This window comes from Manis javanica, chromosome 4 (genome assembly GCF_040802235.1).
Source record: "Manis javanica isolate MJ-LG chromosome 4, MJ_LKY, whole genome shotgun sequence".
Lineage (NCBI taxonomy): Eukaryota > Metazoa > Chordata > Mammalia > Pholidota > Manidae > Manis > Manis javanica.
In genome coordinates, this window is record NC_133159.1 from 4,519,683 (window position 1) to 4,546,015 (window position 26,333).

The following is a 26,333-nucleotide window of genomic DNA, read 5'->3' on the forward strand; positions in this document are numbered from 1 at the left end:
AAGACGATTCAGGCCAGGGTTTCGGCGGCCACATGGTCACAGAGCCAGCGGGTTTCCAATGGGGGGCATGTTTGCTGACAGCATCTGGAAATCATTTTACCGGTTCCATCAAGGGCCCAAGAAGTCAAGAGTTGCAGTTATTTTGCCAATAAAGTATCCAACCGAGACGAAGGGGCACATTTGTATTATACTCCGTGAGTTTTGCCATTTTGTTTACATTACCATGTAAAGCTGCCACGTGTGGCTAGTGACCACTGTGGGGAACAGCACGGGTGGGCTCCTGCAGGCGGAGCTGGCCTGCCCCAGGGTGTGGACCCGCTGGGGTAGAATCTGGCAGGGAAAGGGCCCTGGGCTAAGACCAGAAAGGGGCACAATCAGAGAAGAGCCTTCCTTGGGCTGGACCCCCCTGCCTGCGAGAATCCTCAGCCATATTTTGAAGCTGCTAGAGAAAAGCAGGAATTTCCCCTGGGTGTGGGGGCAGCCGCTGGCACTCTGGCGGTCCCATGCAAACATCACAGATGGGCAGTACTGTGTTTGATTGGCAGGGTCAAATCTCTTCACTGCCGAGTGACGCCGGTGCTGACTGCAGAGGGGATGCATGTTGTTCAAGCCTGCGGGTGGTGGAGGCAGCAGGGCCTGGGGCTCTGAGCTCTGGCCCTGGAGCCAGCTGCCCCTTAAGGCCCCAGCCCTGCAGCAGTGGACAGTTTCCTAACCTCTAGGATCAACAGTCTCTGAATCAGAAAACGAGGCTAGAGGGGAGCGGAGGGTTGGCAGTGCCCTCCTAGTGAGGGGGGGGTCGATCTCATAAAGCACCTTAGCACAATGCCGGGCCCTCCAAAGTGAGGAACACCAGAGTTAAACAGACTGAGTGCCTGCAGTGGGCTGGGTTTCTGTTTCTCACTAGTCACGGAGCTGCCAGGAGTGGCCCGCCCAGGGCAGATCTCAGCAGTATGCCAGGGCTTTGGAAAAGAAAACAGAATAAGAAAAAGTTGCTCTTACCAAGGCCGAGAAGTTGCCAAGAAATTCAAACTTTAAGCATTTAAGCTCCAAAAAGAGTGATGGCAGAGGATCTGCTGAAGAAAAACATGAAAACAGCGAAGTAACTGGTTTTTCTTACATAGCACACCCCAAAGCATTTTCTAGAAGATCCACATTTTCCACCCTGATACCTGGGGTGATTGCTTCTACACAAGAAAAGGTCAGCTCTAGGTTTTCCTACCCAAGGCTTCCAGAACCATTATATCAAAGGGAACTATTCTTCCCCTTTAACTTTCCTAAGAGCTGCCCTGGCATTTTAACATCTCAACAAAACGACAAACAAGCAAGCGGTACCCAAACTGAAGCAGGTGGCCTGGAAAAGTAGATTCATGTTTTGAAGCTTCACCGGCTTGCCCGGAGTGACACCCATGACACTCACGCTGCCGGGGGACCCACCGCAGCCGGCTGGCCCCACCACCTGGAGCCCAGGACTCAGGACACCTCTGCTGGGAGACAAGCCTGTGAGGCAGGTGATCGGTGTCATCACCATTCTCTGATGAGTCACAGGGTTGGTGACACCAATCTAACACAGTCCAGCCTCAGAAAGTGCTCCTTCCTTCCCCTCGACTGCCTGGCGCAAGTTTAACTCAGTGCCACCTGCCGGGGCCCCCATACCTGGCTGGCATGTGGCAGGGAAGCGGGAAGGGCCCTATCAGACTTCGAATGCCAGGTGGAGGGGCTCAGGATGAACTTGACACTTCCTGGGCCGCCACTGAGGCTGAGAGCAAAGAAGGGACCGGTCACCAGCATTAAAGAATGTGGGGGTGGGGGTGGCACTGGAATGGGGGTGCAAGGGGCGAGGGAGTAAGAGAGGCAGGCCCTCTCTGTGGTCGAGGCAAGCGCCCTGTGAGAATCCGGTCTGTAAACAGCCAAGACTGACCCAAAGGGGGGAGAGCTGCCTCGGCAACCGGCAAGGTGCCCCTTTTGGGTGGTAAGTGTGGGGGCAGGGGCCTCCCCTCCTCAGCACACCCCCCGCTGAGATCCAAAGCTGTCTTCTGACTCCTGGGGCGAGGTTTTCAGGAGGCAAAGCTGCAGGAATAGCTTCCTGATGGACACCCCACCTGAGTGGCAGGTGAGGCCACACCCAGGCCTGGCATTTGGCTGCCAACTGCACAAAGGATACAAGGAGCCAAACAAGTAGTTTCACGGGAGGCTGAACGCAGAAAAGGTAAAGCATTTCCTGCTTTAGATCTGAAGCAGCCACTCAACCTGAAGGTCTGGATTCTACTCTATTCCAGCTGTTTTTCTAATGAAATCTGTTGAAATGAGTAAGTCAGAAAGTCATATCCCATCTGCTGGGACACACCTATGTTGTCAGAACAGTGGCCCCCAAAGATGCCCATGCCCTGTGTGACCTCATGTGGCAAAAGGGACTCTGTAGATGTGATGAGGTTAAGGACCTCGAGATGGGGGGTGGCCCTGGTCAGTCCTGTGTTCTGACAGGGTCCTTATAAGGGAGGCAGGAAGTCAGCCAGAGGAGGGAGATGTGGTGACAAGCAGAGGTTGCAGTGGGCTGACAGTCCCCACCCCACAAAGATAATTCCATTCAGAACCTCAGAATGTGATCCCGTTTGGAATAGGGGTTCACAGAGGTCACTGAGTGAAGGGTCTCCAGGTGAGGTCTGGCTGGGTCATCCAGCTGGGCCCTGAATCCTGCGACAAGCGTCTTACAAGAGATAGAGGGGACCTGGTGCCGAGGCAGGCAGAGGCCAGAGGGGTGCGCCAGGAGTCTGAGGACTCTGGGGAGCCCAGGGGTGGGGACAAGGAGGGCTCCTCCCTCCGAGCCCCAGAGGGGGCTCATCCCTGCCCACACCCTCATCCTGGACCTCCGGCCCCCAGAACCAGGAGAGAGCCAGCTTAGCTTCCCTTGTTTGAAGCCTCCCCCACAACCCCCACCCAAGTGGCCCTTTGTCGTGCAACCCAGGACAGTCCCACAGGGCTCTTCACAGCACTCAGGCGGCACACATGTGCTGGGGTTTTGCCCCACCAGTGGTCTCCAGGCCCCCAACGCTGCCTCACACGGATTGGAGGGGTGGCCTGGCCTCTAGGCCCCTTCCTGTCAGAGCAGACCGCCTGGCGGGAGGGGCTCAGGGGTGCGAGCTGGAGAGGTCCCCACATTTAAAGGGGTTCCTCAGACTCCCAGTGGACCCTCAAAGCAGAACAAGCGGGATATGAATCCCCAGCCCTCACAGCGCAGGTCCCTGACCCACCTGATGGTCAGGAAGAGCCGGCAGGACCACCCCAGCCACGCGCCCCACCTCCCCAGGAGGAGCCAGGAGCTGGAGGGAAGGAGCCAGCGTGGAGCGACGGCACCGGCAGAGGCCCCCACCCGGGGAGCAGCCCCCAGAACGGGCTGCTCTACATGCCTCGCAGCAGCTGGGCCAGCATCCCGCCAGGACTCTGGCCTCACCCTGGGAATGACCGGGGCAGGCTCCGGGGCAGAGCTACAGTGCGGAGCCAGGGGACGTGGCTTCACGCGGGACACGCTTCTGGAGAGCAGCAGGGTGTGACAGTGTCCACCACCCCTGGAGGACACCGGCCCAAACAGCCAGGCTCCCAAACTGCCACTGGCCCAAATTCTTTGAAGCATAAAATGAGATGTGAATTAAGGAGAGAGAAATGACCTCTCTGCCCCCAGGCCAGGACTGGCTTGGCCAGGAGGCACCGGAGGGGCCGCCATAGGCGCCGTCATGAGAGCCCATGCAGGCCACCTTCGGTCTCACCGCTCCAGGAGCCGACCCACGTCCACAGAGCGCCACCCCTCCAGGAATTACAGTGGCTGAGAACGAAGGTGCCTTTCTTGGTTTGGAGGAAGAGTGGCCTTTTAGGAAAGGAAAGTCTCCATTAAAGCAGTTCCCCCTCCAAGCTGCCCTGAAGCCTTTCAGGTTGCTAAATGGGTCCCTAGGAAAGGCACTCTATTCTGACTAGAGTTCATGGTCTTCCCTCAAAATCAGTGATTTCCAGGGGCTGGGGACCAACCAGGCTCAACCCGAATACCCCCTTAGAAGTTAATTCTGGTCAGAAGAGGGAGGCGGCATCCCCTCTTTAGGGTCCCTCTTCTAACAAGGCGGACTTTCCTTCCTTGGGACCTTCCCTGAACTGCAGGGCACACGTGCCGATGGGGCCGACGCCGAGGAAACAGGCTGCCCATCTAGGAAAGTCTGCTTCTCTCCTTAGTGGGCAGTTCTCAACGGGCATTTGGGAGATGCCAGGCAGAGAAAGCCCATGCGAAGTAAGTGCATTTCCCACCAAGGACTTTGAAGCTGTATTTAAGAGTGAGGCTCTGATCATGGTAATTTACCCAGGGAGCAGTTCCAGAAAAAGAGACGCATGGACTCCTGATACAACAGGCCTCTGCCCTTCCCGAGAGCTCACGCCTTCACTCGTCCACACGCAACACCCAAGGCCCGAGGAGGACTAGCCAGGATGGACGAGACCCACCTGTCTGGGGCAAATTCTAAAGTGCCACTGTGGCCCGTGTCCGTGGCGAACATCTACCAGAAAAGAAAGGGCTCCTCAAAGCACAGGGGGGGCAGAGCTGCAGACCACCCTTTCCTTACCCTAAAAGCACCCCAAGTCCAACTTGGGTAAGCACAGCTTGCTCTCAGTTATGGCAGGCAGGCAGGGAATTCTGTACCCTTCTAATTTCAGGATGCTCTGTCTACAGCATCCAGGCATTCAATTGCCAGGAATGTTCTGCAGGACAGAGCATGACGGCCAAGCCAGACCTCGGCAGGGCCAGACCTGGGCCTTAGTCCAGATGAGGCCTCCGTGGCCCTGGACACAGCACAGCTCCACTGAGAATAGAGCTTCTCCACGCCTGCAGCAAGGAGAGTCAAACTGCCCTTTCTTCTACTTTGTCACCTCCCATGACCAGGGACTGGGCTGGTCTGACAGCTTTCTCCATCGGGCTGCTATCCTGGCAAGACGTCTTCGGAATCCACACCAGGCTCCTGCAGCCCTGACTGCACCCCAACCCCACGGTGAAGTGCTACTTTTCAGGAGCACAGAGCCTCACCTCAGAAGACATGACCCAAGTAGAAATTAACACATGTTGGAAGGGGACATCCACTTTGCATTTTCCAACCAGCAATGGCGCAGACGGACACAGTGAGCTGCATGCACATGCCAGAGGCCCCAACTCCCAGGTGCCAAGCTCACCGCAGGGACGGAAGGCACCATTTCCAGGTTGGGGCAGGTTGCTAGGACTGGAAAAACTGCCCAGCGCCAGAGCTGCCCCGGTAGGGTGCAGGCAGACGGGCCGAGGACTGCGGTCCACGGGCTTCCCTGCCAGATCTTGCCCTTACGCGTAACAGATCATCTACTCCTCCAAGAGGAAACGTGCCACTGCGAGACCGGGTGGCAAGGGTCGCAGCAACTGTGCACACAGGATCTCTGCAGGGCTCTTCAGTAGGATAAAGGCCCCAGTCACATCTGAGCTACAGATTTTACCAGATTGAAAAATCAAATCAACAAGCCTGAGCCTCACGGATGCATCAACAAGGACAAAGCACAGGACTCTGGTTCCTGTTTCTGGTGGCAAATGGGCAGACACTGTGGCTGGGTGACACTGATGTGACCCAAGAGCAGCCTGGTGCAGGGCACCCAGGCAGCCGAAGGCCACCCCTTCTCCCTGTCAGCAGAGCCCCATTACCTTTTCTGATCTTGTCGTGAAAGTTAATGGCATCCACGGAAGCTGTGACGATGTTGGTCTTGCAGTGGCGCGCGGCCACGATCCCGGCCACCTCATCCATGAGCTTCATGGTGACACCTGTGCGGAGAAGGGGCACGTGGCTAATTAGGCAGGGGGGAGGGGAGACTATTTCCCCTGGAGATGGGTCACAGAAAACAAGGCCTTCCACCCCCGGGGTCCAGCAGGGGCCACAGTCAGTGCCGGGTGCAGAGAGCATGGCGCAGGCAGGCTGGAGCTCAGTCCGTAAACCCGGCTTCCTCCGGAGTGTCTGAGAACGGCCGAGGCTGATGTTCCAGGCTGCTAACAAAATGAAGGTCCGTTTCCTAAACTCTACAGGTATCTTATCCTGCCAGGAAAGTTTTGTTACAATATCCACCGGCATGGCTATGTCAAAAGTCAGATGACAAGTGTCAGTGAGGATGTGGAAACATCAGAAAGCTGTGTCCTGCTGGCTGGGAGGGAAACTGCTGCAGCTGCTTTGGAAACAGCTTGGAGTTTCTCAAAAGGTGAAACAGTTATATGACCCAGTGATTCCACTCCCAGGAACACACCCAAGAGAAATAAAAACAAATGTTCACAGGAGAGCTTATGCACAGATTTCAACATGATTCAGAATAGCCAAAAGTGGAAACAACCCAAATGTCTACCAGCGGAAGAAGGGACAAAGGAGGCGTGGTGTGTCCACACAGTGGAATCACTGCTGGGCAATGCGGCGACACGAAGCCCTGACGTGAGCCACAGTGGGGATGGGCCCCGAGAACCTGAGCCGAGGGACAGAAGCCAGACTCAGAAGACCAGGTACCACTGGATTCCACGCCTACAAGATGTCCAGAATAGGCAAATGGAGAGACAGAAAGTGGCTTCAAGGCTGTGCGGGGCTGTGGGATTGGACGGTGGGGAGTGACTGCTCGTGGTACAGTTTCTCTCTGGGGAGATGAAACGTCCCACAAGTGACTGTGGTGATGGCTGTAAAAAAAAAATCAATGACTTGTAACGGGTGCATATGGCCTGTGACTTGTGTCTCAACAAAGCTTGTATATAAAATAAACAAAGCAGGAAAAGGAGACTCACAGGGAGCCGAGGAGTCTTTTAAACCTCAGGCCGCAGACGTTTCCTGACGCTCGCCAACCCCACCCCCAGTCCCTGCCCCCACATGACACAGTATCACACTTGTCATTCCATAGTTATGACTTGGAGCCAAATATCTTATTGGGTTGGACTACAGAAATCACCCATGTTCAACCATTTTTGACATAAAAACAGCAAAGTGATACAGACCAACCAAATAGCTGTCAGAAATTTTATAAAGTTATGTACATTCACCCCAGGACACAGAATAATTTCTGAAAATCCAGAGGGATGCAGGAAAACAGACTGTGTGCCCCTCATGAAAGCCAGGTGCAGAGGGAATGGTGTTTAGGGTAGGGCTTACTGCAGACTCAAACACCTGCAGGGCCAGGCAAGTTGTGCCGGAAAGAAGGGTGGCTGGCGGGGACCCTTCTAAGGACAGTGGCTGGCTCAGCCCCTGCTGCCGGCCCCACCCCCAGGAACGGGGGCCCTGAGCCACCAGCCTTCAGTGTTGCAAGAGAACCCTGGAACCCACATGTTTATGAGGAATCTACCCATTTTTAAACATTGCAGATTAATTAAAACTGTCTTTACTGTGTGGGGAAAACAAAGACAATAAAACTTAGAAAAGAACAGAAGCCCCAGAGTATTATACACGTGTAGTCGAAGACTCTACTACTGCAGAGGACTGTGGGAGACATTGGGGGGGTCCTGCTGGGAGAGGGCTACCTGGGGGCTTCCTGGGAGGTCAGCATACTTCTCTCTCCACTTTTGTGTGTATTTGAGCATTTCCAGATAAAACGGTTGTTCTGCTTTTAAAGAATAATTAGTATTCTGGAGAAAAAAACAACTATGCTTTTATCACTAAGGCTTTCTCTTGTGCAAGATCCGGCTGACTAATGATTATTAAGAACGAGGCAGTGGGGGCGGGGAGGCAGGAGAGTCGGCCGACACTCGCCATTTTAAATGCACTTTCAGAGATACGGGTGCATCAATGTGTCCGACCCATGTGAGAGGGCATGGGCACCCCCATTTTTTAAGTTAGCAACAAGGGCCCAGAGTCACACAGAGGTCCAATTCTGGAGGGTGTGAATGAAATGTGGGGAAAAGAGCTCTTTGGGAGGGAAGGATCAGGAGGGCCAGGTTTCACCCCCAGGCCTCTGAGGCTGGGGGAGGCAGCAGGCAGGGCCCCCGAGTTCACAGGTTGGTGCTCAAAGCTCTGAGACGAGGGGTCGAGCTCTGCTGGGCGAGGCGTCTCTGCTGGGCCGAGTTGCTGTCGGACAAGGACACGGCAGCACTGCCTAGCCCACCACGAGCCCTCCCGGCCCTACTACCCACAGCAAGGGGCCTCAACAAAGGCAGGGCAGAGGCCCATCAGCTGAGTCCCTAGCCCAGGACTCCAGGGTGACGACACACAACAGCACCCAGGCCGGCCATTCCTGCGCGCCAGCACCGACTGCCAGCATCGCCGCCTCAGCCCCGGAATCAGCCTCACCGTGGTGTGAGCTCGGCCCCATCCCCCGGGGGCCCAGAGGGGGCCTCTGGAGTCAGACCCTGCTGAGGTGGGGGGACACGAACACCCGTTGCCATGACCACTGCCTGGCTGGGGCCTCCGGGCACCAGATCGCCCTGTGAGCCTCGGGTCCCGCATCTGCAAGGTAGAAGAGGTGCCAGCACCCACACGCAGACGGCCACGAGGAGCAAGGGGACCAGCCCCACGCAGCTCAGTAGCAGCGGCTTTCGTTCTGAGATGGGACTAGTGGACGCCGATTTAATGAGGGACTTAGGAAGAGATCCGAGGTCGGGTGGATACACAGAAAAGGAAGGAGGTGTGTCAGCATACCGAGAAATGTGCTGGGCAAGAGCCACACACTTTGCTCAGGGGACAGAGGTGGGGCCCAGGGACAGATGGCCCCACCTGGCCATGTGCCAAACGCAGAGGGCACAGAGGCAGGTGTGAGAACCACAGCCTTCCTCCTGATGTGGCTGTGGCTCCGAGTGTGTGTGCGTGTGCATTTGTGTGAGTGTGGTAAGGTGCACAGAGGGAGTGGCAGCCCAGAGACTGCCTTCTCCTGGGTGGGTTTGCCTCGTGTGACGTGGAGTCGCTTCAACAGCTGGACAGGCGGCCGCTGCTCACACATGGAGTCGGGGGGGGCTGCTGGTTTGGAATTCAGAAGGCATCTTCCCATACACCTACCCTGTGGGCAATAAACAAACACCCTCGGTGGCCAGCCAAAGCCCCTTCAGCCCGATGTAGTCGAGAGGGCGTGCCTGCCAGGAAGCATCACCATCCTGACAATGTACCTTAGGGAAATGCCAGGCAGAATCTAGGGACAGCAAAACACAGGAATGATGACAAAAGACTCCAGGGGCCACTGTGGGGGAGACGGCGAGGGCGCTTCAGAGAACCCAGGAGCTACAGCGAACGTGCACTGCGTGGCGGCTCCTGGGCAGGTGGAGACGCCACATACTCGGCATGGCAGGCCCTCCTGAGGACAAATGACACAGACACGTGGGGCTTCGAGAGAAACTGAAGAAAGGGGGCACTGAAGTCTGGCCCAGGAGACTGGAGCCATGGCCACACATATGTGCCACAGAGAAGTGACCCCGAGAGGGGAGAGGTGACCGGCACTTCCTGCCCGAGCACCCCAAAGTCACTCACGCAAGAGAACTGTTTTGTGTACTGACGTGTCCCAGATACCCACTCCAGGGTAGGCTCCTGACAAACACTGACCCTCCCTGGACAGTGTCCCTGTGAGGTAGACACGTTACAGTCTCCATTTCTCAAGGCAGGAAGCAGAGGTGCAGAGAGACACACGTCCACAGACCCAGTACTTATTCAGGGCAGAGTGGGACCCAGTCCTCGCCAAGGGCACCAGAAGCCAAACCCCACTGCCTCTCAGTCCAGGACGTGCAATACTGAGAGTCCAAGCGGAATTTCTGAGATACGATGATGGGAAAGACAGCTCAAGACCACAGCAGGGTGGGGGTGGCAGTAAAGTTAAAGTATAGTGGGGGGTGGAAGGTCATGGACCCAAGCACCCACGGGCCACCAGGTGGTGTCATGCAGGGGTCCAGTTGGGGGCAGGGAGGAGGGTAAGGAGGTAGGAAAGGAAGAAGGCATCTCAGAAGGCATCTTAGTTGGACTGGTGCTTAGAATGCACAGAGAATGTACGATTAGCCCATGTTTGTCCTGAAAAGCAGCTGCTAAGCAAGGAGACATAATCAGTTCCTTCAAACTGAGCTTTTGTCCCATTTATCCAAAAAAGCTGGTGGAGATTCCACAGGGACTTCTCAGTCACTAAAAATACGCATGGTCCAAAGCATGAGCTGGCCAGGTGGCACTGAGCCCAGGGCAGACAGGGGCACAGACATGAGCAGCTGCTGAGCGCCTGACACTAGATACCCCCTGCAGCTGGGTACAGTGCCCCCAGACCACGTATATCCATGTGATGGGGAAGCTGGCACTGGGTGGGAACATGCCTTGCTGTCCATGACCCTGCCCAAGTCGGAACCTGGCATTCAGCCCTCAGGAAAGACTTGCTGAATGAATGACTAAATGGAGGGACGCCCCCTCCAGATCCCCATCAACCCACAGAAGCAGCTCCCATAGGGAGGTGGGGCCCATCTCTGGGCAGCAACCCGGTTCACATCAGTCAGAGGCGAGCAGGAAGGCCTTGCTCACCGAGGCCACAGAAACCCAAAGCCAGGCGAGCTAGGGGCCTGGCTGCATAACAAAGTTGACATTCAAAATCATCTTGCCTTGTCTGTTGGGTGGTGACATTTCAAGAGACGGTCCGTTCCTGACCCCAATAGCCAGAACACAGATGTGAGCCAGGGGACTGGGAAAGAGCTGGGGTTAGCTGCAAACCTGATATGAAACACTGGCGTTACATGGAAATGGCTGAGACGCACCGACGGACCTCCAGTGCCCAGATCAGGATGGTAGACGGGAGACTGGCCCTCGTGCCTGTTATCAGATTTTACCTCAAATTGGGGGTTTGTCCCAGGACTCTGCGGACATGGAAGTCTTGGTCTACAGCACAGGAGGGCCCAGAGGGCGGGTGGGGTTCCGAGCTCCCTGAAGGCTCTCCCTGGACCCTCTCTGCAATCAGGGAGGCCATGGGGGGGTCAAAGGGAAGTAACAGCAAGGTAGCTTTTAGGGCTCACTTGGTGGAAAAACTTCCTTTCCAAAGCTCTAGCGTTTGGTCTTGGAAAGGGAGGCTCGCAGGCCCTGCAGCGCTGTGGGGAGCCGTGGATCGGAGCTGGCGGCAGAAACCTTTGCCAGGAAGGCAGGCCTTGCTGGAAACCTGCTTGCCGCTCCTGCAGGCCGAAAGCCCGTGTGTTCACAAGTGCATGCTATTGGAAAACACCGAGTTCCAGCCCTCTTTCCCCTCTTCCTGGTGAGGAACGACCCTGGACATATCACCGCGTGGGGCGGTTCTGAGACAGTCTGTTCCTAAGGGAAAATGACAAGATCGTGTGGTACAGAAATAAGATCATTAAAAATCTACATACTCTCATCCCATCATGACATGTTTGTAAAGATTATTCCCACAAAATACAGTATTTATGACTGTAGAGACGTTACAATTAATATGTCAATTGACAAAAGTAAATTTTGTCTAAAAAACACAAAAACTCCAGAAACACAGCTGCCTGGTTTATAACTGGTCCCCTCCTAATTCTGCCCCGGGGCCCAGTGCCTCACCAGAGGAAGTCAACGGCTCTCTTTGACACTGAAAGTCACCATCTCCCCCTCACTTTTTTACACTTTAAAACTATCAAGTATCTGAGTTTTTCTCAAAAATGCCTCTTTCAAGGTTCCCACTGAAAAACCCCATCACTTCCTCCCCATTTAGGTACAATAGGTGCTGCTGCCAATGAGGAATAACTTTGGCAAATTACAGTCTGTCGGGTGCTGTCCTCGTTACCCAAAACTCACCATTTAATAGGTGACAACAAAATTGCAGGCTGTGCCGTCCTTGGCTACCGGATTCATTTCAGGAGTGACGGGGGGACCGAAGGACTTGCTTGGCCACTAACATACAGATAAACATCGGGCACCGAAGATATTTTTGAATCTAACATTTAGCTTCTTACAGGTTTTTTTTTTAAGTATTGACAACATGTTGACTGGCTTAAAAATAGAGGTTTTATTTTATTTTCCCAGGCCTGACTGGGTCACACTTGCCTCCAAACCCAAAACGGCAGTTAGCAGCTCAGAGCCCAGGCCGCCGACTGCACGGTGGGTGGCGATCTGAGATGCCCCCATTTCTATATTTAATCCCAACTGATGGAGCGTGGGTGCCAGCCTCCTATATTAAGAAAGCGATAGTAAGTTCATCTTATTTTAAGTAGCCCCCCCTTCAGTAATTACAAGGGATATTCTAAGAACCAGTGAGGGACAGCCTCCCAAGACTGTCTGGCTTCTTCCTCCCCAGTTCCCAGTGTACCTGTGGGCATCTCTGTGAACCAGGATCCAGAGCAGAGGAGTATTAATTAAGGTAGGTACTAAGGATCATTTTTGGCAATTAATGCACAGTGCAGTACGGCTGCTGGGTTTCTAATGTTGAAATATCGAAAGGAGGAACTCTGGGGGAGCCTCGGCCCAGCTGAGCCCTGGTCCACATGAGCATCACAGATCCAGGGCGTGGGGCAAGGCTGCCCGGCCATATTCATCCCACACTCGGCATCAGGGAACCCGGGAAGGTCAGAGATCTGCTCACAGATCAGCCCTTCGCCCTGTTTCAGGCAAGGCAGCAGGGAAAGCAGGGCAGGTGGGTTCCTGCCCCAGCTGCCGTGAAGACCAAGGGTAATGGTCACCCCCAAGCCCCCTCCTCCCTGCTCCCCACTCCGGGAAAGGCGGCAGACGGAGGCTGCGGCCTCGGCCTGCAGTCAGACAAGGCGAGGCTGTGCCTTTGAAGGCCGGGAACCATTCCAGTGGGTGTCAGTTTCCGCAAAGGAGCCTAGACTGAAGTCAAGGATTGAAGGCTGGTATTTAAGAATTCTGTGCTCATGGTATTGAACAGGGAAGATGCTGTTGGGGGGCATCTGCCACATTTGCCCCTAACAATCGCAGCAAAGAGGGAGCAAAAGCAAAACAGCACACGGCACCAAAAATGACAGACCCAGCACCTCCGTAGAGGGCGTTCTCCTGCTAGACGGCTGACCGGGTTTCTCAGTTCAAATGCTCCTCATTTCTGGACAGAGAAGACTGATGGCCAGCAGGGCCCCAGAGCCACATGTGCCTAGCAGGAGGAGGCTGTCAAGAGGACCAGCGTGGGTGGGAGGGCAGCAGGGTCCTCTGACCTGGGAGGCACAGAGCCCGGGGCCACCCAAGCAGGGGCAGGAGGGGCCGTGGTCCCAGCCAGTTGGCAGCATCTGGGGCTTCAGGGTTATACCCAGACCCCACAGGCTGCCCTGCGTGCCTGACGCCTCCTGGATGGACACGAAGCTGCTCTGTGGCACTGTAGCTGCAGAGAACGCTTTCAAAAGCAAAGATTCTTAGAAAGTATGAACTGGAAGGAACGGGGCTCTCACCTAACGCGCTCTCAGATCCGTAATAAAGAAACTAGCGTCCAAACCAGCGTTCGCTCGCTCGCGTCTTGACCCCACGGGACCAGGAGCTCCTCAGGTAAAAATAGGCCTTACCCGCCTCCTCTTTCTTCTGCCCTGACCAAGGGCTGGACACACCATCTACCATGCCAGGGGGCCTACAGCTAATACGGTCATAGGCCTGGAAAGGGGCATGTTTCTTATTCTGCCCTGCACAGTGACATCAACTCCTCTGACAGATGCAAAGCACTGCTTTTTCACAACTGCCCCACGAAGACCAAGCAGAGAAGGGCATCTGGGCGGAAGCCCTAACCTGCACCTTGCCTCCTGGACCCTCCGCTTGGGCCGCCAGGCTGCTCTCTGCCAGGGCACGCCAGCTGCCCTCCTGCCTCTCCCTTTGGGTCCCGGCTAAGCTGTGCAGTCCTGGGCCTGGGGCCCCTGGCCACCAGGTGCAGCTGCCCAGCTGCTGGACATCTGCGTGGAGGGTCGCTGGAAGAGCAGGTTTGTGTCCCCACATCTCAGGTGGCGCATCCTCGAGGTGGGGCTGGCCCACGCCCGCCTGTTGCTGTTCTGCAGCCCATCCCATGCCAGGCCCCTTTCTCTCCTGCTAGTCCAGGTCTGCTCAGCACCAGCCCCGTTCCAGTGCTGGGGATGTGGCAGTAAGCACAACAGTGCCCACCCTGTGAGCCTGGTGGGGGCAGCCAGCCCACGGGAAAGCATCTGTCAAGGCGAGATGGGGGCTCTGGACTCAAGGTTTTAAGCAGGGTCAGATGGGGTCCACTTCATACAGGTGCTTAGGGAAGGCCACCTCTTCTCCAGGGACCTGAAGAAAGGCAGCTGTGCAGTTGTCAGGGGAACGGCAGGCGAAAGTGTCCTCCAAGTGTCCCAGGACGTGAGAACTGTTTGGGAAGACAAGACCCCAGAGCACCCCACAGGGGAAGAAGTGGCACCAATAAAGTGTGGAGGGCACGGGAGCTGCGGCAGGGTCCACAGCAGCTTGGCTTGGTCTGACCTCTACTCTAAAGGCCCCGTGAGGCTGCTGTGCTGGCAAGAGACCGGGGAGGTCAGGGAGGGCAGGGGAGGAGGAAGAGGCCATCGTACGGTGACAGGCTGACCCGAAGATGGCGGCGAGGCGGCGAGAACCCAGATTCTGGCGTGTCTGGGAGGCAGGGACCAAGGAACTGGCTGACAGTGACTTGGAGAGCCGACACACCCAGCCACAGGAATTCTGGCTGGACTCCCAGAGGATGGCCAGGCCACCCCTGCAGGGGGGAGGCTGGGACGAACAGGATGGGGGGGCAAGGAGCGCATGTTTGACACCAAATTGAAAGTCCGGAGGCGGCAGCCGGAATCCAGGGCTGCATAAGGCCAGAGGAGGCCTGGAGGGAGGCGGGAGGGAGGGGGTGCAGGGGACAAGGATGCGGTCCTGAGGCACCTGGCACAGAGGTAGGATGCAGATAAAGGGCAGGAACAGGAAGGGACATGAGGGGGACGAGGGCACAAAGCGCAGACAGCTCCCCGAAGTGGCCAGGAAAGGGGAGAGTGGGGCAGGAGCTGGAAGACATGGCTGGCCTCAGCTGGTGCCCCTGGGAGACAGCATCTGCCAGGACAGACCCAAGGGCACTAAGGACAGTGTGACAAGCTGAGCCTGGTGACCCCGACTGATACAGGTTTCACACAGCAGATATTTCATTCTTCTTCCAAAGCAAGTGGACTGACTGCAGAGCCAAGGAGCCTGGAAATCAGGGCTCTTAGCACAGCCAGGATTCCCCCAGACCTCCACTTGACCTGGTAGGGGTGGGGGTCCTTATGACAAACTGATCCACAGCCCTGTGACTGGAGCCAGCCACAGTTCCCTGCTCCCTGCATCCACCCAAGGCCCTGGTGCCAGGCCCCCGGCATAGGCAGACTCCTTCCAGCTAAGGCCAGTGACCATCTCACCCCCAAACCAAGGGCCAGGGCGGAGCCAGGCAGGCAGGAAGAGCCCCCTGCAGGCTGCCGTGAAGCACAGGCCAGAGTCGTCCCACACGGGAAAGGCGCGCTGCCTGCCAGCTGAGGACTCTGGAGCCACGTGGACTCACTGCCCACGACTCTAACAGAAGAGCCGGCGGCAGCTCAGGACAGGGCCATCCGGCTGCACCCACTCACACCCCCTGTCCAGACGACCTCTTTCACTCACTCAGTGGACAGTCACTGAACTCCTTCTATGCACAGGCGCTCTGGAAAGCACTGCGGGAGGCAGGAAAGGATGAGAAGGGCCAGGACCTCCTGGAGACAAACGCTGAGAACATCCCGCTGTTGTCAGAGGCAGAGAGGCTGAAACTTGGCTGAGCCCAAAGCGTTTGGCTCCTGAGGAAAACAGGAGCTGCTCCGGCCGGGCCTGAGGGGTGCCAGGGAGGGGCAGAACTGGGCTCGGCAGGCACAGGCGGGGGCAGGGGACCGGGTTGAACAAGAAAAAAGGCAGAAAAGCAAGAGGCACGCTCAGGGGAAGCAGTCAGCGGGTGTGCGAGGGACCGGCACGGAGGCCGTGGTGTGAGGGCCACAGGCAGAGCCACGCTTCGCCGAGGCTGATCTGGGGTCTATAGGGGCTCTGGGAGGGGAGACAACAGAGGCGACGGGCCCAGGACTTGGCGACCAGGCAGGAGGGGACAGGACAGATGGAAAAGGCTCTAATGGCTAAAAATTCACAGGTTCTACGGTTGTGAGGATTTGGAAGGGGTGAGGGAACAGCGTGCGGACGGCGAGAGGCCTGGGGTCCAAGGAGGAATCTAAGCCAGACTGGCTCCTGCCCGAGTCCTCCCCCTGCCTCACCGTGGGTGGATTTGAGCCGCTTTTTCCAGTTCCAACACTTCGTTATTTTTAATTTCTTTTTTTAAATAAATAACTTGTGAGCTCCAAGTTACCCACGTTGTCTCCGAGAACAGCTTTAGTCAAACCCAGACTAGTCTTGATAGGGAGCATTCTCCTCGTCTCCTGGATAATTTAGAAATGCAGGCCTCACTTTTTCCTAGGCAGGCCTTTCGTGGGGGAGTGTTTCTTCACTTCTAGCTCGTTAAGTTCTTTTATGGATGCTCAGGCTCAGCAGGGCCCATGTTGTGGAATTCGTGATCGAATGCTCCTGTGGTCACCTACACGGTCACATTTATTAACGTCCCACAGGACGTGTGAGAAAAGCACGTGTTCTCTGTGGAGGAGAACATTACCTCTGTGTCTGTAATCAATAAAACTAATGTAGTACAAGAGAAAGGATCACAGTAACTGACCTTCCAGCACTCCCTGCATGCCGGCTATCTCCCTGTATTTTCATTTTATCCCTCCCCCTGGTTCCCCTACAGAAAAGGACACGGTCAGGCCTGGGGAGGCCACACGGGGCACAGTTCACACAAGAGCTTCAGAGGTCATAAAAAACGGGCAAGTGGGGAAATCAAGAGAAACATCAGGTCCATGGGGCCACTATCCCAGTGAAGGTGCCCATTGGCCACTGGAGCTTGGGGGTGACATTTGAGCAGGATATAAAAACATCTGCGGGTGCCGCATGGAGGAGGTCAGTGAGGCCATGGGCTGGGTGGGCGGCCAGGAGGAAAAAGGGAGTGAGGGAGAAGGGCCAGCACCGGCCTCAGGGGAACAACAACCTGCCACTCAGGAGGGCCCCTGAAGTCCTCCTCCCCAGAGTGGGGAGACCAGTTGGAAGCATGCAGCAAGCAGCCCCACCGCTGACTCACTGAGACCCCTCAGGGTGGGACCTGTCATCTGTGTCACCACAGAAGGGCAGGGCTGAGGATCTGGAGTGCGGGGCATGGAACCCAGACGGGGCCTTCTGGGATGGCAGGGTCTGTGGAGGCCAGTGCTCAAGGCCGGGGAGAGGCGGAGTGAGGACATGTTGCTGGAGGTGTTGAGACTTAAGTGTACCCCGATCTGAGCTTGAGAGCCCTGGATCGTGAGAACTGCCCGGGACAGTCACTACCGAAGGCACAGCCCCCAGCCAGCCCTGCCACATCAGAGCCCCCAGGGGGAGGGCCCAGGCACCCAGGAACCGCTAAGGAGCTGCCTCAGGACCATTTTAGCCTCAGCTCACTGCCACATGCCCCTGCCTTGTCCGCCTCTCGGCAGAGGAAGTCCATATCAGAATCAAATGTGACCAACACCGGGATACTTCCCTAAAACAGAACCCCCACGTCCATTCCTCTCACACCCTAAGGATGCACGCTGGCACTGGAGAGGAAACCACAGCAGTCCAGATTACCCCCGGGGGAGGGCCCAGCCAGCCCCCCTCCTAGGCCACAAAGGAGACTGCCCCAGCTCCCGAGAGGCAAGTGGTGTGCTGGGTGGGCCAGCAGGCCCCGGCCAACAGAGGTGGTCCTGGCTGCCCACCCAGGACATGCCCCTGGCATGTCTTCCTCGAGGAAAAGTTCCTGAGCTGCCCTCCTGCCCCAGTTCTTGGGGTCTTTCACAGGGTACTTAAAAGAAGACAATAATTCACAATAAGAACAGGGTTCTCCTCCTAGTTTCTTTAAATAGTTAGTCTAAAGGGCACCCGGCTGCTTGCTCAAGGAGACCTGGGAAGAAAACAAGGAGATTTTGGAACTGGGAAATATTTTTGGAAGGTGGGAAGTACTTGGGCACTAGATTCAAGCAAGAGTCACTGTCCCCCAGCTGCGTCCTCTTTTCCAGGGTCAGGAGACCGTAGCAGATGGCCACCCAGGCTGTCTGTCAGAACCGTGTGGGCAGCTTGAGAGACCATGGACACCAGGGCCTCCCACGGCATCTGGTCCAGCTGGTCCAGGGTCCCTGGGCATCTGTATTCTCGAGAGGCCCAGTGATCCTAGTGGGCAGCAAGGATGGCCCACCGATGCACAGCCTCTCGGGAAGGTGGAGACCAACACCACGGCCTCGCCTTGGGCCAGAGGAGAGCACCATTAGCTGGAGGCACAGCATGAGCCGGCCAGTGGGGCAAGAACCCAGAAGCGGGCAAGAGGCCCTGCAGCCCAAAGCAGGGCCAGCTCTACAAAAGAGGAGGGAGGGACGGACAGACAGCTGCAGAGGAAGGAACTCTGAAGGCTCGCCAAGGGCGAAACTCCAATTTCTCAGTAATACGAGAGGTAAGACCGTCTGCTGAGACAGCGTGGAGGGCTGGGCCCAGAGCAGCAGAAATCAGGTCTGAAACACACACGGCAGGAACGCCTCTGGGGAGCAGGAGTCCTCAGTGTGTCCCCAGCCCAGCAGCACCAGAGTCACAGGGGTGCTTGGTGGAAATGCAGGTTCTCGGGCCCCTCCCAGGCCTCAGCACGCCGGGATGGGGCCCAGCAATCTGAAGCAGCGGCTCTAGAGGGAGGGCTGGCCAACTGCAGCACTGAACAGCGGCGTGGGCGCGGGTCTTAAATCACCAGCGAGAAAGGCCCAGATGCTACAAACCACACAACCTGCTCTTCAGAAAAGCACTTAAAGAAACAAGAAGTTGGCTGGCTGGGAGGTCAGCAATGGGCTCTGGTTGGAGGCTAGAGTGAGCAGTGAAGATAGGGTTAGAGGGACAGGCAGAGGAGGACATGACCCACAGTGCCTGGATCGAACAGAAACCTCGGCCTGGGGGAAACCATGCTCAGCTAGGAAACGCTTTACCCACGCAAAGTCTAGAAAACTCCCCTCTCACCCCCGGCAGAGAATTCCCTCCAACACCCGCAATCCCTTTCCTCTAGAGCAACCCCCACCTGCCTGTCCACCAGCAGAGTGGCCCGTATCCCCACGTCAGGCCAAGAGGGAGAGTGCACAAGTTCCCTGAGTGTGCTGCCACGCCTTTTGGGCTGGAACACCAATGCGGTGACATGCCATCGGGTGGCCCCTGGGGATGGCAGGACCGCAGAAGGAGCCCGGGCCCCTGACATCACGGAATGGCCTCTCCTGACTGCATCGTTACCCAGGACAACACAATCATGGCTCATGCTGAAGCCACTGTCTGGGGGCCTCATCACCACAACTGATTAATAAATAAATAAAACCTGGTTAATATATTACCTTCCACCGGAGGATGTCTTACCCCAAACTGTCAGAGAAAAATCAAAGTCCTGACTCAGGTGAGAGGCAAAGGACATCCAGGAGCAGTTTGGAGGGAGGCAGAAGGCAGACGCAGCCGGGGAACATGCACTGAACCATCCGGCAGGCAAACGGCATGAGAGGCACGGGGCTAGCGTGGTAACAGAGCCCCGTGTGTACATCCTAGCACTCTACCTGGCCCTGCCCCGCATGTGTTTACACAGCATCCGGGACTGACCGGCCAGGAGACGCGCTGAGCACGCGCCAGAGGTACTGGGGCAGCCACTGGAAGCCAAATGCAGTAGGGAAGGAGGACAGGGTAGCTGTGCTTTGTCAGAAGTCAGTTTGGACATTTCCAAAGAACACTTTGGTTTAAAATAATGAATTAAAAAGCTTCATAATGACCAAGAAAAATCTAAGGCAGCTAAAAGCTGGAAGTGAAGAATTCAAATGGAAGACTCCTCTGGGGTCCACCCCAAGCGGCCCTGGGCCAACCCCCAGGGAGCCTCCCTCAGCAGAGGTCTGTCCACAGTGTTCCTGGATCTGGGGAGCATGTGCCCTGTCACCATCTGGCTGGTCAGGAGCAGTGACACCCCTTCTTGGCCTGGGAAACCCACATGAAAACAGCTGATGGAGGGACAGGCCAGGATGTCCCAGAAGAAAGAAACTGGAGCGAAGACCATCTCAGGAACCAACAGAAAGAACAAGCCCTTTAAGAAGATGAATCAAATGAACAGGCCCCAAACCAACCACACTTTTTTACCAAATTACTAAAAACTGATGCTTCACGATATAGTAAAAACGACACAAAAAACACCTTAGAAAACAAACATATCTGCAAACAAAAACAATGAAAAGTAATTTTCCTGTTTCAGGTGAGCTTTTGGGATTATCCATTTCACATGCTGCTACCTTACTGAAATATTTAATTATCTGAGTTTTTTTCACCCCAGAACCTCTTGGGTTGCCCAGAAATGTTCCTGTGCTGTCGGCAGAGAGACAGCTTTACTTCTTTCTTCTCAAGCAATCCCTGCGCCTTATTCAGTAATTCTGTGCAGTGGCAAAAATCTCCAAAACAATGTTACCTGGCAGTGAGAGAGGGCCTCCTGCTTTATTCCCGACCTTAGGAGAAGGTCCTTGGTGCTCCCGCTTTGAGTAAGATGCTCACCTTAGGGCTCAGGTACCTGCACCGTATAGTGTTCAGGAAATGCCATTAATTCCTAGTCGTACTGAGTGTTTCTGTCAAAGACGGGTATGTCCAGGTGAGTTTATAAAGGTCATGACTGTTGCATGACCCTAAACTCCCCCACAGACATCTGCCAGGCCACCCCTTCAGGCTGCACAACCAACATGGGGGAGCAGCAAGGGGCGGGAGGGCAGAGGGGAAACTTTCAGCCTTTTTTGGGCTGAGACCCCAGTGCTTTCAAGTGAAGATAGGGAGGACCGTGTATTATTCACTCAGAGCTCAGGGAAGACCGAAGCCAAAAGCCAGGCAAGCGCTTCTGCACAGAAGCTCTTAAACTCAGAACCGCAGCCAGCATTTCCCGTGGGTTTACCGAGCACGTTCTGCACCCAGGAAAGCAGGAAGACCCAGCGTCTGGCTGGAGTCCTGGATCCCACCTGGGATTTCCAACCACGCCGGACCCATCCTTCTCCGGTTCTGCATTGCCATTAGCTGTGTTGTGTGTTTTTTACAAGGCAGGGTTGGAGGCAGGCTTCGCAATAAAGACTGTCCAATGTGTGAAAATCACAGAAAATGGGATGGGGGAGTAGTGTTCATTCTTGGCACAGAATTACTGAATAAAAGCCAAATCAGCACCCATCTCAGCCCGGCTCACTACTTCCTCCCGAGATTGGTAGCTGCTGAATCACAGTGTAGAGGGACTGTGATTAAAATGACTGGCGACCCCATGCTTACCGAGAGTATCCTCTGTACATACAGGAAAACACAGTAATATAGTTTTCAGTTGTTTTCAGCATGTGTTTATTTTGTTCATTTGCTCCTAGAGTGTTACTAGGCACCATAAGAGATGATTAGGTTTGGTAAAATTACTAGGCATTTTTAAAAAAATTGTGGGCACAGAATCCCTACTCAAATAGGCATTAAATCTTATAAAGCCACTGTAAACACTTCTTTAAAACATGTGCCTAAGTAGTGATTATAAAACATTTTGCTAAGCTGATGGACAGTAACCGTAATGTGGTTTTTAAGGGGGACCTGATATAGGGGAGAGCATAGTAAACATAGTATTCTTCATGTAAGTGTAGATTAAAGATTAAAAAATAAAAATAAAAAAAAGAAAGAAAAAAAGAAAAGGGGGATTACTCCTTGATAGGATAAAACTATTGGTAAATCAAAGATCAACGCATGCTTTAAATATCCTTAATGTTGATCACTTAAAGGGTGTCAGATGATCAGCTATGGAGGTACTCTTTTCTGATAATATTCCTTTCTCTTAATAAAAAAAAAAAAAAAAAAGCAGTTACTGTGTGCTGACCTCCAATGAGTTCTGCACAGTGGTATAGAGGGCATGTCAAAGTGTGGGCAAAGGGTCTGTTTGTTTCTACGCAGAAGATCAAGGCCTAGCTTGGATACCCAGAAAATGAACTAAGATACGATATGAGGAGGAGCTTCCGGCATCAGCACTCTCTGGAGGACTCGTGCCAGGGGATGATCATCAAAAAGCCTCCACAGGGATCCGGACGATGCTGCGGTTGTGGCTGCATCCAGCCCACCGTCTCCTGGACTTGCCGTAGGAATGAGGAGGGAGATGTCTAGGCTGGCATGTGCACACAGTGAGACAACGAATTTGACCGGATCTGTACTGTTGGAACTCAACCAGGACTTGGGAGGGGTGCAAGTTGTAGCGCTCCAAAATCTTATGACTATAGACTATCTATGGTTAAAAGAACATACGAGATGTGAACAGATCCCAGAAATGGGCTGCTTTAATTTCTCTGATTTCTCTCAGACTGTTCAAGTACAGTTGGACCATATCCATCATATCATAGACAAATTTTCACAAATGCCTAGGGTGCCTAAATGGTTTTCTTGGCTTCATTGGAGATGGATGGTAATTATAGATTTGCTTTGTTTATGTCACCGTATTCCTATTATGTGAATATGTGAGCGCAAGTTAGTTAGTAGTTTAAAACCTATACATACTTAAGGTACTCTACAAGAAGATACGTCAAAGAAATAATCAATCCTCCCACGTTTTCTTCCATATGCTACCTCTATAGCTTTTCTTCTTCCTTCCTAATTACAACCCTTAAATAGAATTCGTGCCTCATATCGAATTTACCTAGTATCATAATTCCTCCAGGTGGTAAAGATACCTCGAGACAAGTGCTGGGCATAGAAGCCACAGGGCATAAATCTGCAAAGAAGTAAAAAGCTAACCTTTTCAAACAATATGGCTTCTCTCTCACTTACCAACTTTACATTTCCCTGTATGGCCCCGGAAGATGACTGGTTGGCCAGAGACGGGTAAGATTCCTCAAGGGAGGAACAACCTAAGACAGGCACAGGGGGGCCATCAGGTGAGAAATTGGGGATCAACAGAGGTGAGGCTCAGAACCTCACGCCTCCTGTTTTGAGAGAAATCTTCTGCATCCGTGGATGTTTTGTTGCCCTTGTCTAGCTTGGATTAATACTTAGTCTATAGGCACACACCTGATCATCTACAATTGCCCTCTTACAACACTAAACTATGTTTTCTACCTTTATCTTGCATCTACCTACCACTTCATCAGTTTATTAAAAATAAAAATAATAATAATAATAATAAAGGGAGAAATGTGGGATCCACATATAAATCAAGTATAAAAATCAAACGAATATTCATATTTGACCTGATTGTTTATAGTTCATAATGCGTGATCAAAACCGAAAGTTTCTGTGATGACTGCCCTTGTACTGTTCACCATGTAAGAATTTATTCACTATGTAAGAATTCGTTCACCATGTAAGAACTTGTTCGTTATGCTTCAGAAGATTGGAGACTGACGAGAATTAGGCTTGAGATGGATTAATGATTGTACATTGAGCGTTGACCCCCCTATACAGAATTTTATTGTTGTTAACAACCATTTGATAAATAAATATGAGAGATGCCCTCTCAAAAAACAAATAAATAAATAAATAAACCATCCTTATATACCTGTAATAATCCCACCTTGTAATGGTGTATAATCCTTTTACACATTGTTGGATTTTATCTACATAGATATTGGTCTGTACTTTTTTTTTTTTTTGAGAGGGCATCTCTCATATTTATTGATCAAATGGTTGTTAACAACAATAAAATTCGGTATAGGGGGGTCAATGCTCATTAATCCATCCCAAGCCTAGTTCTCGTCAGTCTCCAATCTTCTGAAGCATAACGAACAAGTTCTTACATGGTGAACGAATTCTTACATAGTGAGTAAATTCTTACATGGTGAACAGTACAAGGGCAGTCATCACAGAAACTTTTGGTTTTGATCACGCATTATGAACTATAAACAATCAGGTCAAATATGAATATTCGTTTGATTTTTGTACTTGATTTATATGTTGATCCCACATTTCTCCCTTTATTATTATTATTATTTTTATTTTTAATAAAATGCTGAAGTGGTAGGTAGATGCAAGATAAAGGTAGAAAACATAGTTTAGTGCTGTCAGAGGGCAAATGTAGATGATCAGATGATCAGGTGTGTGCCTATGGACTAAGTATTAATCCAGGCTAGACAAGGGCAGCAAAACATCCACGGATGCAGAAGATTTCTCTCAAAGCACGGGGGTGAGGTTCTGAGCCTCACCTCTGTTGATCCCCAAATTCTGGTCTGTACTTTAAAAAAAAAAAAATGTGCCTGTATCCAGTGAAGCTTCTGAGGCTCCATTACTCAGGCTTAGGTGGATGAGCCTGGCTCGCCACGGGCCCTAGATTTCCATGACTCGCTCCCTCCCTGCGCCTCACTGATGCCCTTCAGCACATGAAGACACCACACTGTGCTTAAGAGTGTGGACTTCTCATTAAGGAGATGGCGATGGTGGAGGTGCCATGATGTAGTCAACTTCCAGCATGTGGACAAAACAAGCAAAAATTCTGGCACAGTTTCACAGAGTCCAGGTAGAATGGAGCTCTATGTGGCTCAAAGACAATTCTTGGCAGCTATAGAATCCTGGGCTTTGGATGGTTAGGCTGAGAAGACAGGGCTGTCCCCCCACTTCAAGGAGGGCAACAAGGGTTGGTGAAGAAGAGACAAGGAAGCTTATGGGGCCACGCTGCACAAGCTCATGGCTGGTGTCAGGGTACAAAGACACTCTGATCGCCACAATGTTCATGGCTGTCTGTTAGATAAGAGAGCTTCCCCTGGGTAGGACCTAAATTAATCAGACGGAAAGCACTGCAGCCAGGGCTTAGTTGAAAGAGGAAAACAATCACAAAATTAAAAAAAGAAACACACAAAGAGTGTTAGTTAAAAAAAAAAAAACAACTTTAAAAATACATCACAAATCAGGGTCCTCTCTATGATTATGACAGGCCCAGGGACCATTCATTATCCCAAGCTTCTCAAGGTGATTTGCACCTTTCATTCATGGAACAAACTTATGCAAAAGTGCCTCTTTGACTCTGTGTGAGGCCCTGGAGCCAACATAAAGAATAAAGTGGACTCCTGAGGCCTCCCCTGGTAAAATTATCAGTGTAACCCTGCAGGGAGCAGTACCATTTAAGCTGGGTTTTGAAGAAAGAATAGGAGATTTCTGAGTGGAAAAGAAAGGAGAGTTTTGTGTTCTGGGCAAGTAGAAATAAGAGTGCAAATGAATAGCATTGTGCAAGTGCCTGTACACTTATATTTTCCCTAAATCACAAAAAACAATTACATAGTATTATAGTGTCCCTCTATGAACCCGGAGCTACGTCTCCTTGTGTTCAGCCATGTTTCCCAAGCTGGGAATTTCAAGGCCTGCGCTGAGGTAGAATCTGACCAAAGGAAGAAATAAATACAAATATCAGAGGCAAAAACATTTCTAATTAGGCACTCTTTGTTGGTGGGTCACACTGTTACTCCCTGGTGGCATCATTATACCCTGAAAGGCGCTGCCCTGACCCCCAGACAGCCACTACACCCCTTGTTGGCTACACACGCTCAGGCCTGCACGTGACCCTCCATTAAGCTAGTCATCCACCTGACTTTCATTTCCAATTTAAAAACAGGCGCCGACAGTATTTCAGTAACTTGTTACGCAACCTCTTAAAAGTTTAAATTTATACTTTATGAAACACAAGAGCCTAAACTGGGTCAGGCGGTAGCATGGCTTCCTGGGGGACTGAGAAGGAGCCAGTAAACGGGAAGGGATGGCGAGAGACATTGATTCTTACCTCCATGCACAAAGCCATGCAGGGTACAGTCGGAGGGCCCCACCAGGTGGATCAAGCTGGACTGGCTGTAGCTGACGGTGCTTGGCTCTGGAATTCCAAAGCAGAGAGATTAGACCACGGGACACAGGGATGCCCTCGGCTTAACGTCTGGAGAGGCTGACACTACCCTGACGTCTGCAAGGCCACCATGGCCACAGGAGGCATCGACCACCATGGACTCGGGATTTCTCTAAGGAAATCCTGTTTCTCTGCTGCGTTGGTGAAGGGGAAGGCTTTCGAAGATTAATAAGCCACACTCTGTCAGTGGGCATGACATTACTCCCTGGGGACACCAGCGTCCCCAGCAAGGCCCTGCCCCAACCCATGAGCAGCCGCCTGTGGCTATAAGCCCCCAGGGTTGCATGTGACCCTCTGTTAGAATATCTTCCATCTGACTTTCATTCCCAATTTTGTAAACAGGTGCTGAGCAATTGATTACACAACCTCTCAAAGGTTTAACGTTACACTTTATTGAACACAATGGTAGGCAGAGAGTCGGAACCGACGGAGATGCTGCAGACTCGGCCTCTCTGGACCTC

General features: G+C 53.1%; 1 protein-coding gene across 3 annotated transcripts in view; it reads right to left on the bottom strand.

Annotated features, from left to right (window-relative positions):
- Positions 1-26,333, bottom strand: part of ACOT7 (acyl-CoA thioesterase 7) — a 108,389-nt gene that overhangs the window by 18,758 nt on the left and 63,298 nt on the right. For 2 of the 3 annotated variants that reach the window (XM_036999939.2, XM_036999938.2), the window contains exons 6-7: positions 25,756-25,842; positions 5,693-5,809 (exon numbers count right to left, since the gene is read on the bottom strand). In XM_036999939.2, the coding sequence (XP_036855834.1) occupies positions 5,693-5,809; positions 25,756-25,842 (204 nt within the window). The remainder of the gene's footprint in view (positions 1-5,692; positions 5,810-25,755; positions 25,843-26,333) is intronic. The other variant, XM_073233105.1, reaches the window with a different exon arrangement.